Source organism: Dendropsophus ebraccatus, chromosome 14 (genome assembly GCF_027789765.1).
Source record: "Dendropsophus ebraccatus isolate aDenEbr1 chromosome 14, aDenEbr1.pat, whole genome shotgun sequence".
In the NCBI taxonomy this organism is placed as follows: Eukaryota; Metazoa; Chordata; class Amphibia; order Anura; family Hylidae; genus Dendropsophus; species Dendropsophus ebraccatus.
In genome coordinates, this window is record NC_091467.1 from 23,330,644 (window position 1) to 23,343,877 (window position 13,234).

Below are 13,234 nucleotides of genomic sequence, written 5' to 3' on the forward strand. Positions count from 1 at the left end.
CTGTCTTTATTTCATATCTGTTGTGGAAAAGTACAAATTAGCAGGTGAAATTTCATGTCTGGTACGGACGCCAAACACTCGTTCAGTGATTGCAGTCACAGCTGTATCACGCGCATGCGCGCTTCTTCCATCACAGCTGTGAAGAGCGCATGCGCGTGATACAGCTGTGACTGAAACAACTGAATGAGTGTTTGGTGTCCGTGCCCGACATGAAATTTCACCTGCTGATTTGCACTTTTCCACAACAGATATGAAATAAAGACAGTGCACGTTTAGGTGGTGAGTGCCCTCATTCTCTTTTTTTCTACACACTTCATTTCTGGATTGTGATTTGTCTCAATTTATAGATATTGGTTACGGCATTACCAGGCGGTTCTCCCCTGACACATGATGTTGGGGAGAGAAGGATCAGGCATGATGGATTTCAGCTGCCCAATCCTTTGTTATTGAGGGGATAAGACACTGATAGAGGAGTCTGGCCGCAGCTTACCTGTCTCCTGTCTGAGCTCAGGAACACTCCCATAGGCTGAGCATTCACGTGTATGGTGGAATCCAGAGAGGAAGCTGTCAGATGATCAAGCGTTCGGCTGTCACCTATCTCATGTGTACGGCCACCTTTACTCTGCATCACCCACCTTCAAGACCCTGAGCGAGCAGTGATAAGGCTGATATCGCTTGCTGTAACTAAGTCTACGAGAAAATCCCACATCCTCACTATTAACTTCCATATCCATGTGACGCCGTCATGGCAACACAGACGTTACAGGTCGTCCTTAATGTTATTACAGTCTTGTAGGGGTTAAATGCTTTTCTTGTTGTCATGGTTGCAGTGTCCATGGAAACAGAGTAGTATTTCAAACAGCCCCCCCCCAATGTCGTTGCTATATAAATGTTGAGAAGTGTCAGATTGTCGGAGTTACCCAAAGATATTGGAAGGAACCTTCCGAGGACGCTGGACGGCACAGATTAGGCCGTAAATCCAGGATAGGATAAAGCAGATTTATTGGTCTTATAGAAACAACACATTTTGGGGGTCATACTCCTTTGTCAAATAAAGAGGCAACATGATGTATCAAAGGAAATAATTAGACATTTGCTATGGTCCTATATATCTTCTGTCTGTGAAGTTTTAAAAGATGGGGGTGGATACTAGGGGGGTGAGCGGGCAATTGTCAGTGTCAATGGGGTAAAAACTGTGCCCGAAACTTTGTAGGTTGTTGATGCTGTAGTTATTATTGGTTTATGTGATTGATGTAGGTTGTTGTTGATGTTGTGGTTATTTTTGTTATATGTGATTGTTGTAGGTTGTGGTTGTTGTTGTTGTTACATTTTTTATTTTATTTTATTTTTAGATTCGTTACAAGGAAGACTTTGAAAAAAATAAAGGCAAGGGCTTCAGTGTAGTGGCCGATACCCCTGAGCTGCAGAGAATCAAGAAGACTCAGGACCAGATCAGTAATGTGAGTATCCTCAGATTTAGGGGAATGAAGATGAAGCTGAGACCCTATTAGGGATGTTTACACAGTGAGGAAAATCTGGCACAAAGTCATACATCCAACTTTACTGGCATGCTGTGTCAGTACAGTAGCGCGAAGTTTAAACCGTTTCGGAGTTCCGAATTCTGTTCCTTAGCACATCATCCGTATTTCCTTAACTTGTGACTGTCCCCTTATTCTGCTCTTGCTACTGTGGGAGGAGAGAATTTTTTCATAAGTGCCAGGAAGGGAGGGGGGGAGAATGAAAAAAAATAACAAGCACTTACCTCCCCGGCTCCAGCACTGGTTCCAGCATACTGCTGCTTCGGTCCCCCAGCTGCTTCCTGGTTTAAAAGGTCGACCTGGGACGTGACGCCAGTCAGGGGCCGTAGTTGGATCCCCTCTGAGCTGAGTGGGCCTGGAACGCGATGTCCCAGGTACCCTCTGAAACCAGGAAGCACCCGGGTGATCGGAGCAGTAGTATGTGGACACCAGCGTTGGAGCCAGGGAGGTGAGTGCTTGTTTTTGTTTTCCTTCCTGCCACTTTTGAAAAAATTCTCCCTGCCAGGACATCTCTTTTAATGGCTAGAAATGGTGCACACACACAAGCTTTTTACTCACTTTACTCACTGTGGATTTATCCACCACTTTGTTCTAAGCATTTCCTAGTCCTTTGGTAAAAAAAAAAAATCTGACATTGCATCTGAACTTTTGCCCAACTAGTGGGGGTTTAATTCCCCAGAAAATGCTGTCGCCCCAGGTTAGCTGGAAGTCATATACCTATATTGCTTTTCTTTTTCACTGGCAGTTTTGCAAAGACAACATGCCATAGATTTTTTTTTTCTTGCTTAAAAGGCATATTAAATGTGTTTTTTTTATGCACCATATTTTTTATGTGTGAATGAGGCCTTAAAGGGGTTGACCACCTTATTCCACAGCAAACTTCGCTGTGATATTCAGTACTGTTATGGCCTATGGATCTGCATTCTCACAGCAGATATTTATTCCGCTGTGAGAATATAGCCACTACCCACTTCTCCGACTCCTGGGTCACTGACGTCCTGCTAAGGCTTGGTTCACACTGCGTTTTCAGCATCCGTTTAACTGATCCGTTTTTTTGCAAAAAACAGATGCATTTGTGTGCATCCATTTTTGATCCGTTTTTCCATTGACTTCCATTATAAAAAAAAAACGGATCAAAACGGATGCGTTTTTTTGACGCACAATAAAGTACTGTTGACACTACTTTTTTGACCGTTAAAAAAAAAACGGATCCGTTAAACGGATTGCAAAAACGCAGTGTGAACCCACCCTTAGCTAATCAGTGGTTGCAATGGGACTCACGAGTGCAGGCAGGTAATGTATTAGCTTGTTGAAGCCCAGCAACTGATGGGTTAAGTAGGCAGTGGCTACAGAGCCATAGGCCGTGACAATACAGAGTATCACAGCAGATTTTATAAAATAGTCTGTGATACTGTACGTCTGTAGCTACCCTAACACTAACAAATTTGCCTATTAGATTGGTATGAAAATTAGAGATGAGCGAACCTTGAGGACGATCTGCATTCTATTACCGGTATCTGACAAAGTTGGATGCAGCCCTAGGAAATCTTGCAAAAAATGGAAACTGCCTATGGCTGTATCCATGTTTTCCAGGCAGCCTTAGGGTTCCATCCAACTTCTTCAGCCACCGTTAATCAAATGCTGAATGTCCGGGTTTGGACGGACCCGAGTGTGCTCGAAGTTTACTCATCGCTAATAAAAATTTTCATATGGTCATAGTATAGCTTCTTAGGAAACCTGACAGTGAAGGCTTTCTTTGGGCACCTCTTGTGGTAACCCTCAAACTGTGTTTTCTTCTTGTAGATTAAATATCATGAAGAGTTTGACAAGAGCCGGATGGGAAACCCCTCCATGAATGCCGGAGATATGGACCGCAGAGGTTCCGATGATGTTCCCACCTACCGCCGACCCTCAGATAGCATGCCGCCCCATCAGCCCCCAGCAAGTAGCTCAGGTAATTGAATTGTAAACATATAGGCCCCATTCAATGGTTATGTCCTTGAACACCTCTAAGAGGGATAATCCAGATATCCATCATGCTGCCATAAAACCTTTTGTTCTATTATGTGGGTTTATTGTGGATTAGATGAGACGGACGGTGTTTGAATGCAGCAGGTTTTCTGGAGTACAAGGGAAGTCGGGAGGCAGAACTTGCTTCAGCATCGCAGAACACGATAGTCCTATGAGACACATATATATAGGGTCTGACCTCTGGACATGACTTGATCCATCTGTTAACCACATTGGATGTATAGATCCATCAGTTGCTGCAGTACATACCACAATACTGCAGAAGGCATCGGGTATTCACATAGACGTTACAGCATGTAGGCAGTAAAAATGGCCCTGAGGGGATTGTTATTGGGCAGGCTGGTTAGAGGATGACTGCTGACAGCTATTACTGGGCTATTTATGAGGTCATACATCACCAGATGAATGCATGGATCAATTTTCTTGCCTGCTACTTGTTGTTACAATTGGAGTCATTGTGAGTCAACGTAGCAATGCAGTGGTTGTGAGTTCAGATGGATGCTTGTCCGTGGGAAAAACGTCCTCACGTATGATCAGAAGGTGCTGAATTAAAGTGTTTCTGTGTGTCTATAGCACTTCTGGCACTTAAAGGGTTGTCTGGAATTATAACACCCCCCCCCCTAATAAATAGTGGCACTATTGTGCTTGGGCCATGTCTGGTGAATCCCAAACTATTATTTTGGATCCTGGACAGCCCCTTTAAATAACACACTGATACACTACCTCTCTAGCGGGATTATTACTTTGTGCCAGGTCACAAATAGCCCAAGGTAAAATATAGTCTCACTTGATTGGAAAAAAAAAATGTACAACACGTACAAAAATAGCAATGCTGAATCCATATAACTACTGTGAATCCCTACTCCAAATAGGAAGTGGCATTCACTGTACCTGAAGAAGGGGCCAGACCAGCCTAGAAACACGTTGTACGTCTTTTTTATTCTAATAAAGTGAGAAGTGATCTAACCCCAGGCTACTTGTGACCTGGTGCAAAGTAATAAATTATCTGGAGTGTCCGGTGTGAGATTCCTAGATAATGTCACTAAATTCCCTAAATTCTGAGCAATGTGCTACGCATTTCACAACATAATCTGGGTAGCAGTTTACATATATTTCTTGGATTATGTTTTCTGCCATCTACACCATGGAACGCTCCTGTTAATTCCTTTTTGTAGCCCTTTTAAGATGAGTGTTTTATTTAGAGAATCTCCTGTTAAATTTCAAGGTGTATGCTGGAAGAGAATTTTTTTTTAAATCAACTGGTGTCAGAAAGTAACACAGATTTGTAATATATTTGTATTTAAAAACCTCCAGTCTTCCAGTACTTATCAGCTGCTGTATGTCCTGCAGGAAGTGGTATATTCTTTCCAGTCTGACACAGTGCTCTCTGCTGCCACCTCTGTCCGTGTCAGGAACTGTCCAGAGTAGTAGCCAATCCCTATAGAAAACCTCTCCTGCTCTGGACAGTTCCTGTCACAGACAGAGGTGGCAGCAGAGAGCACTGTGTCAGACTGGAAAGAATATACCACTTCCTGCCATACATACAGCATAAGTACTTGAAATTTTTAAATAGAAATAATTTACAAATCTATTTAATTTTTTTACACCAATTCATTTAAAAACATTTTTTTTTCCTTTGGAGTGCCCCTTTAAGCACAATTCTCAGGAGCTGTTCACATTATGGCTAGTAGTGCACATTTAGTGTGAATGTAGACGAACATATGCAGCTTTATGTAAATAAAGACAAATCATTGGATTAACCATTTATCTTGTTTTCTTGCTGTTTAACAGCTTATCAACATCAAAGGCAACCGCAACCACAGCAGCAGCCTAAATACGGTTACCCAGAACCAGCAGCCCCTGTCACCACCCAGCACAGCGCCCCGGCAGGAGGGGTAAGTCCCACCTTTCATCTATACTACTAAACATAGTCTGATCTGGTAGCAGTGCATGGGGAAGCGCTGGCATCACAGTACTTGTGAGATCTTTGGCTTCCTTAATTATGTTACGTTGAATTACAATGTAATTCCACTTTACTATAGTTTGGTTCCTTATTTTTATACTATTCTTGGGCCTTAAATTACTCATCAGAACAGTTTGGCCTTGCCTGCCATGATCTGTGGTGATGCTGATCCCTAATTCTTACGCCAAAGACATGCCATACTCGATTATAATTTGGGATTTATGCACAAGTCTTATTCACACCATGTTTTCTAGGTATCTTTCCGGTATACATTAGGATAGCAGCCAAAAAAAAAATAATTTTTCCAATTGATACCACAGCGTGCCCCTTGACTGTAATAGACCAGACATTGTCTTCTACTGATGATTGGATGACAGCGAGTCTCCTGCTTTAACTACCTGGAGCAGAGAATCCTTGGCTTCGGGTAGTGTGACCCGTTACATGCCGATGTTAAATCATAGCTGCAGCATGTAACAAATCCAAGGCCATAACTTACTCCATTGGCAGCAGTGATGAGATCGCTGGCTGCTAATCAATATGCATGGCAGCCGGGGTCCTCTGAAAACCCACAGGCATGCCATGTGTATGCCTCTACACGTCAATGCCTGTCATTCCACATAATGCATAAAAAACCCTCAAAACTATAACATGTTTGGTAAGTCCATAATAAAATTATACGGTTCAGGAAAGAAAAAGAGTGCTGCACCTCACACCTATGGCTGATACTAGTACCTCTCGGCTGCATAAAAAACATCAGAATTCTGTATGTGAATTGATCAAGCCACACTGCCCCATGTTCCGCGTGCAGGTATCTGATACACATGGGTCCCTACACTAAGTCCACACTGTGCCAGTCAGCGACCACCACCCCCGCAGGCGTGCACAGCCAGGGAAGGGAGGCCATGGAACGGCCCTGCAACCCCCATGCCACAGGACCAGACCCAAAAATGCCACACCAAAACCCAGCCAGCACCACCGGCGGAGGAAGCTGCCCCCAAACATAATAAAATTATACCACGCTGTAGAATTGGGAAATGCGGAAAAAGCGGATCAAAACGTCATATATATGTTAAAAAAAAAGTATATGAAAAAAAAAAACTATGAGCCTATGCCCGGCTCTGTCACAAGAATAAGATAAAAATGTACCATCACTGTAATCGTAGTTACTCGAGTTGAGCATTTTTCAATGCTCACGCACTCTGCTTGAGTAACAAATCCCATTGAAATTAATGGGAGACTCGAGCTTTTAACCAGTTGCCCCCCTGCCTGGCCAACCAATTGCATTTTTTCATTATGATGTTTTGTATATTTTATTTACACATCCTTTCCTTTATGGCATCTCAGCTATATTTAAAGGGATTTTTCACAAATTAAGAAGTCACTACCAGGCCGAGAAATCCTTGGTAATAGTGATATAAAGTACAATGGAGGAGTTTTGTTTTTTCATTTTGCTGCTCTGTTTCATATAGGGCTTCCAATTCAATGCAGAGATTCTGCATTGCACTATATCTTCCATATTTTAGTTTATTTATAATCGGCTTTATCCATTGGCAATGTACACTTTTGTTCCCGTAACAGTTATCTCTCCCGTCTATCCCATACACATGCAGAACCTTCATATATTCTCTATGGGAAGGAGGGGTCAGGTGTAAAAAATCTAGAACGGTCGATCCTTTTCTCCACAAACATCCTCTGCTGGTGGAAAGTCGGAAGGCCGTCATACACCTTATACTGTCTGCACCTTTATTTGTCTGATATGAATTCATGCTCAGAAACGGCCTTAGAGACCATCTATGTTAGTGGTGTTCTGTTTGACAGCGTACATTGTAGGTGAAATTCTACCAAGGAAGGTCATGTGCTGATTGTACAGAACTTGATCTACAGCAATACAGGAGGGTAAAAGACGGGGGGAAATAACCCTCCTAAGAATCAGCAGAGTGTTAACGGTTGGGTTCACACTATGTTTTTGCCAACAGATTTTCTCATCCGTTTTTGCAAAAGGGATGGAAAACTGGATTTATTTGTGTGCATCCGCTTTGATCCGTTTTTCTATTAACTTCCATTATAAATTTAAAAAAAAAATAGATCAAAACACATCAGTTTTTTTTTAATCTACACAAAAATTCAGTCAAATTGCAAAGTGTTTTTAAATGGAAAAAAAAAAACATATTGAAAATCCTTTAAAATAAAATGAGCTCAGTTGCAATAATGTAACAGCCTGTGACAAGAGTGCCGCCATTTTTCTTATCTTGTTAACCCCTTTAACCCTTAGGCGACCCTGGACGTACTCGTACGTCCAGGGCCGCCTCCCCGCGTTCAGAGCGGGGCCGTGTTCTGAACCGCTGCGATCCCGGGTGCCGCATGTAGCCCGGGATCGCAGCTATTAGCGGGCATGGTGTGATCGCCGTCCCTGCTAATCAGGTAATCGGAGGCAGCTGTCAAAGATGACAGCTGCCTCCGATTACCGGCTGCAGAAGATCTGTGGTGGTATAGTGGGGAGATCGCTCCTCTGGGACGTTGTCCCGGAGGAGCGATCTCTGTACCTGCTGCCGGCCGGGGACCGCTCCAAGATGGCGCCGTGTCCGGCTCTGCACTCGTTTGTTTTCGGCTGCAGCAGCCGAAAGCAAACGAGTGCCGATCTCATTGATCTTTGCTGTATAACTATACAGCAAAGATCTCAATGAGAGATCAGAGTACTTATACTAGAAGTCCCCCAGGGGGAATAACCCTAACCCCAGGGGGGCTTCTATTATATGTGTAAATGTAAAAATAAAAGTGATGTTATTAGTAAAAAGCCCCCTCCCCTAATAAAAGTCAGAATCACCCCCCTTTCCCCATGTTATAAATAAAAATAAACAAATAAATAAATAAACATGTTTGGTATCGCCGTGTCCGTAATCGCCCGAACTATTAATTAATCACATTCCTGATCTCGCGCGGTAAACGGCCTCAGCGCAAAAAAATCCCAAAGTGCAAAATTGCGCATTTTTGGTTGCATCAAATCCAGAAAAATTGTAATAAAAAGCGATCAAAAAGTCGCATATGCGCAATCAAGGTACCGATAGAAAGAACATATCATGGCGCAAAAAATGACACCTGACACAGCCCCATAGACCAAAGGATAAAAGCGTTATAAGCCTGGGAATGGAGCGGTTTTAAGTGACATATATTTGTTAACAATGGTTTGAATTTTTTACAGACCATCAGATACAATATAAGGTATACATGTTACATATCGTTTTAATCGTAACGACTTGAGAAACATGCATAACAAGTCAGTTTTACCCCAGGGTGAACGGCGTAAAAACACAAACCCCCCAAATAAAAGAAATGCGTTTTTTTTTTTTTCAATTTCACCACACTTTGAATTTTTTTCTGGTTTCGCAGTGTACTTTATGCAAAAATTCAGCCTGTAATTGCAAAGTACAATTAGTGACGCAAAAAATAAGGGCTCATGTGGGTTTCTAGGTGAAAAAATGAAAGTTCTATGGCCTTTTAAACACAAGGAGGAAAAAACGAAAATGCAAAAATTTTAATTGTCCGGGTCCTCTAAGGGTTAAGATTTTCCTCGGTCATCATGAAAACATCTCCAGCAGTTCACATACATTAGACCAGGGGTAGGGAACCTTGGCCCTCCAGCTTTAGCTATGCAGGCATCATGGGAGTTGTAGTTTTGCAACAACAGGAGAGCCAAGGTTCCCTACCCCTGTACAAGAAGAACAATGCTCCACGTGGAAAATCATTCCCGCCATTGTGGATGCATGTGTGTCCCTTTAATAAGCAGCATCCTGCTTTGTGATAAGAGGGTAGATCGGATTGGTTGCATATGGTCCTGTGTATCAACGACTTGCATCTAATGAGCTTCTTCCTGATTTTTCCCCTCTTTGTTTGACAGAAGCGATTCCGAGCCGTGTATGATTACTCCGCAGCAGATGAAGACGAGGTCTCCTTCCAGGATGGTGACACTATTATCAATGTGCAGCAGATTGATGATGGATGGATGTATGGAACCGTGGAGCGCACAGGGGAGACAGGCATGCTTCCTGCCAATTACGTTGAAGCCATCTGATTGGGGAGAACTCGCCTCATCTCTCTCTCACTCAATCATGAAGCATTCCAGTGCAGCCCTGTCCCAGCTTTGGGAAGGGTGGTCTCCACCTCTCCCTGTCTCAGCATTCTCTCTCTTAAACCCTCTTTGCTGCCCTCTGGCGCCAGAAGAGAAAAAGACCTCTTCCTTCATCTATTAGTCACTGGAGGGAGCACACAGAGGAGATGTCTCCCGCTTTCCTTCCCTCTCTGTTATGTCTGATTGTCTATGCGCTTTGCACTGGTATTTTTTTATTTTTTTTTTTTAAGGAAAGACTTTTTCCCCCCTCTAATCTTCTCAGTACGAGTATTCCCAAAAATTGATGAGGTGGGATAACGTAATCCCCGATTTACTAACGGTTTAGTTTTTGTTTTTTTTTGTGAGACAAATGGTTACCATCTTAGTTTTATATAATTAAAAATTCTAAATGTATAGTATGGGAATAATGGCAGGGCTGTGTCTGATCTGCTAACCACACCTGACACGTCATTGCATTTCCTCCCCAAAAAATTTTTTGTTGTCCTCGTTCTGGTATCACATCCTCGTGCAAGTTTCTTCCTCACTTACATCGGGCTGGAAGATAACAAATGTTACACATCATTGACCTGTAGATGAAAGAGCGACACCTTTTCTAGTGGCGGGGAGGCCAGAAGGGTAGCTGCAGCTTTCTTGTTCCTCGCTGCCACCATTAACCTTGCCGGATATGTGCCATTTTATTTCAGGAAATACTATGAAATCTATATAGAGTTTAGCTGGTTAGTAAACAGCTTAAAAGATTTAATTATATTATTTTACCGTCTCTTTTTTTCCCATTCCTCCCTCTCTCTTTCGTGTCGCGGTATATTTTATAAATATATATGTATATTTTTTCCCCTTTTTTTTTTTTATTTGGAACATCACCATAGAGTTTAGGGCTTAGTTTATAACAATCAGTGAACATTAAAGGGACAAGTGAAAACCATTAGAAGAAGTCTTTACACTTTTTACCTACAACCATTTCATGATAGGCCCTCCAGCCTGTTCTCCTCCATGGCCGTTCCCCTATATAGTAACAGGGAAGCTGTGGAGGAGCTTACAAAGGTTGAGAACAGAGATTATTTCTCCATTCCCCCAACGTTCCCCTCTCTCTACATCCCGGCTGAGTAATGCAGGTGCTGATCATGTTATTCTATGAATTACTGGGGTGAGCAGGATTACCCCTTCCTATATCATAGGAAGAACTGTGGCAGTCTTCTGGTGCTGACATTCAACCAAATGCGTCTTGAGCCAAATTTCTTCTGCCCCTTCCTTTATCTGCCTTATTTGCTTCGGCTTAATTCCCCTCATGCACAGACAGGTTGCTTTTTCACTCCAGTCCTGGTTGCTCTTCTCTTCCTTTTTGGATCGGCTTCCTGCAGAAAGGATTAGGGAGATTCCCGCATGCAGTGATCTGTAATGTTGGGGACCAAGCACAAGTCATTCCAATGTTCCTGGGGGTCACATTTATGTAAAGCACAATTAGTAGAGCAAATGTAACTGGAAGTCAATGTGAAATCTGGGTGAGCAATTCCGCAGAACTGTACCGACACTTCATACATTCCTTTAGTGAGCAGCGTAACATCTTTATCATCAGGTGGGCTGCCATAGGCTAAATAGAGTTCTTGTTGCGGCATGTCGCCCTATACATATAAGCCTACTGGCAAAAACTTGGCTAGGGAGGTCCCCCCTCCTCCCACATCCAAAAGAATAAAAGGACCAAGAAAAAATTTCTTTACTCTTACAGGGAAGGAGTTAATATCTATTCTATTCATTCCGAACTGGACCAAACTCATTCCTTCCTTTCCATTATTCAGTGCACTTTCACTCTGACCCAGTGCGGAATAGGGGGAGAACAAGAAGCCCCTCCAAGTCTCCCTCCGCAGCCTTACTGTCTTGTGTACATGTCAATCATCGCTGTCATCATTTTTTAATTTTTTTTTATGGTTTGTTATTATTATTACACCCCAGCTGGGAAGCCTTTGTATTAAATTGCTTGGGCCTATAATCATTTAGAAAAAAAAAAAATTCAATCATGCAGCTACCAAGAAAAGCTTTCTCGGTTTACTTAAATTGAAAATAAAAATATCATTTTTACCTGTGACTTTAATGTGTTTTTATTTCTAGAGGGGTATAATGCATTTAGTCTGGGTGTAACCTGCTCTTTGTATTTGCATTGCAGCATGCTGGTTAGTACCATCACATTCACACAACATGCTTACTAGAGCATGCAGCCCTAGGGAGTCCTGGAAAACATGGATACACACTATAGCCTATGGTTATATCCATGTTTCCCCAGGGCTGGACCCAACTCCTTCAACCACCGATAATCAAATGCCGATTGATCGGACTTGAGCATGCTCCAGTTGCACTCATCTCTAATGCCTGCCGCTTTGCAGCAGCAAAAGATTTTTTACTATGACACAAGCAAAAATTAAGCCCCGGGGATGGGGTGGTTATGAACCGCGGAGGTCACTTACCTCCCCGGTTCCAGCGCCGGGTTCCGGATCGCGCCGGCCGCTACACCCGTCCCGCGGCCGCTTCCTGGTGTGAGCTGCCTTGAGACGTCACGTCTCATGCGGCAGCTCACACTGGGAAGCGGCTGAGGGATGGGTGTACCGGGTGGCGCGATCCGGGACCCAGCGCTGGAAACGGGGAGGTAAGTGACCTCCGCCGTCCATAACCACCCCATCCCCGGCCATAGCGAAAAAATACCTCCAGGCCAGAGTACCCCTTTAATAGGCATAGGTTTTTCTCCCTCAAAGTCAATAGTTTATGGATCCATTTTTTTCTGCAATTACAAATACAAGTCTTTTGGGGTACATCTTCATTAGCTGTGATTTTTGCCCATTGTTCCAGGAAAAATTACTTTAACTCCTTTGTTAGATGGCCTTTCAGTAGACCATTCCAAAACATTTCAATGTTTCCCTGTAAACTCCTCCACTGTAGCTTTAGGGCCATAATCCTGTTCAAAGTTAAACTTCCATTCCAGTCTTAGGGTGCCCTCACACATCCTTTTTGTATGGCAATTTTGCAACACCAGAAAAAAAATACCATACACACAACAGTGGCATTTTTGAGACAACCCGAAAATTCACATTGAATGGGAGAAAAAAAACGCCAGAATTTGCAAAAAAAAAAAAAAAAGCCACACCCTCAGGATGCTGCATTTTGAAAAAACTGCCACAGAGCCTCAAAAATGCCAGAAAGGAGGAAAAAAATGTGTTTTCCAAGATTTTAAGTCAGTGTGAAGCCAGCCTTAGAGGAATTATACAAGATTAGTAAAACATGGCCACTTTTTTTTTCTCCAAAAACAGCATGACTTCAGTTTGGGTGGGGTTTTGCAATTAGGCCTATTCACTTTGATGGGTATATTCTTTCCTGTGTGACGCAGTGCTCTCTGCTGCCATCTCTGCCCATGACAGGAACTGTCCAGAGCAGTAGCAAATCCCCAAAGAAAACCTCTCCTGCTCTCCAGACTGGAAAGAATACACCACTTCCTGCAGAACATACAGCAGCTGCTAAGTACCTGAAGATTTAGGATTTGTAATAGAAGTAAACTATAAATCTCTGGCAATTTCTGACACCGGTTGATTTGAA

The 13,234-nt window shown here is 42.8% G+C and overlaps 1 protein-coding gene across 1 annotated transcript in view; it reads left to right on the forward strand.

The window, feature by feature from the left end:
- The window catches only part of LASP1 (LIM and SH3 protein 1), a 36,784-nt gene extending 25,053 nt beyond the window's left edge, over positions 1-11,731 (forward strand). The window contains exons 4-7 of the mRNA XM_069953940.1: positions 1,353-1,460; positions 3,342-3,492; positions 5,361-5,464; positions 9,428-11,731. Of these exons, the coding sequence (XP_069810041.1) occupies positions 1,353-1,460; positions 3,342-3,492; positions 5,361-5,464; positions 9,428-9,601 (537 nt within the window). The 3' untranslated portion in view covers positions 9,602-11,731. The remainder of the gene's footprint in view (positions 1-1,352; positions 1,461-3,341; positions 3,493-5,360; positions 5,465-9,427) is intronic.
- The last annotated feature ends 1,503 nt before the right edge of the window (positions 11,732-13,234 follow it).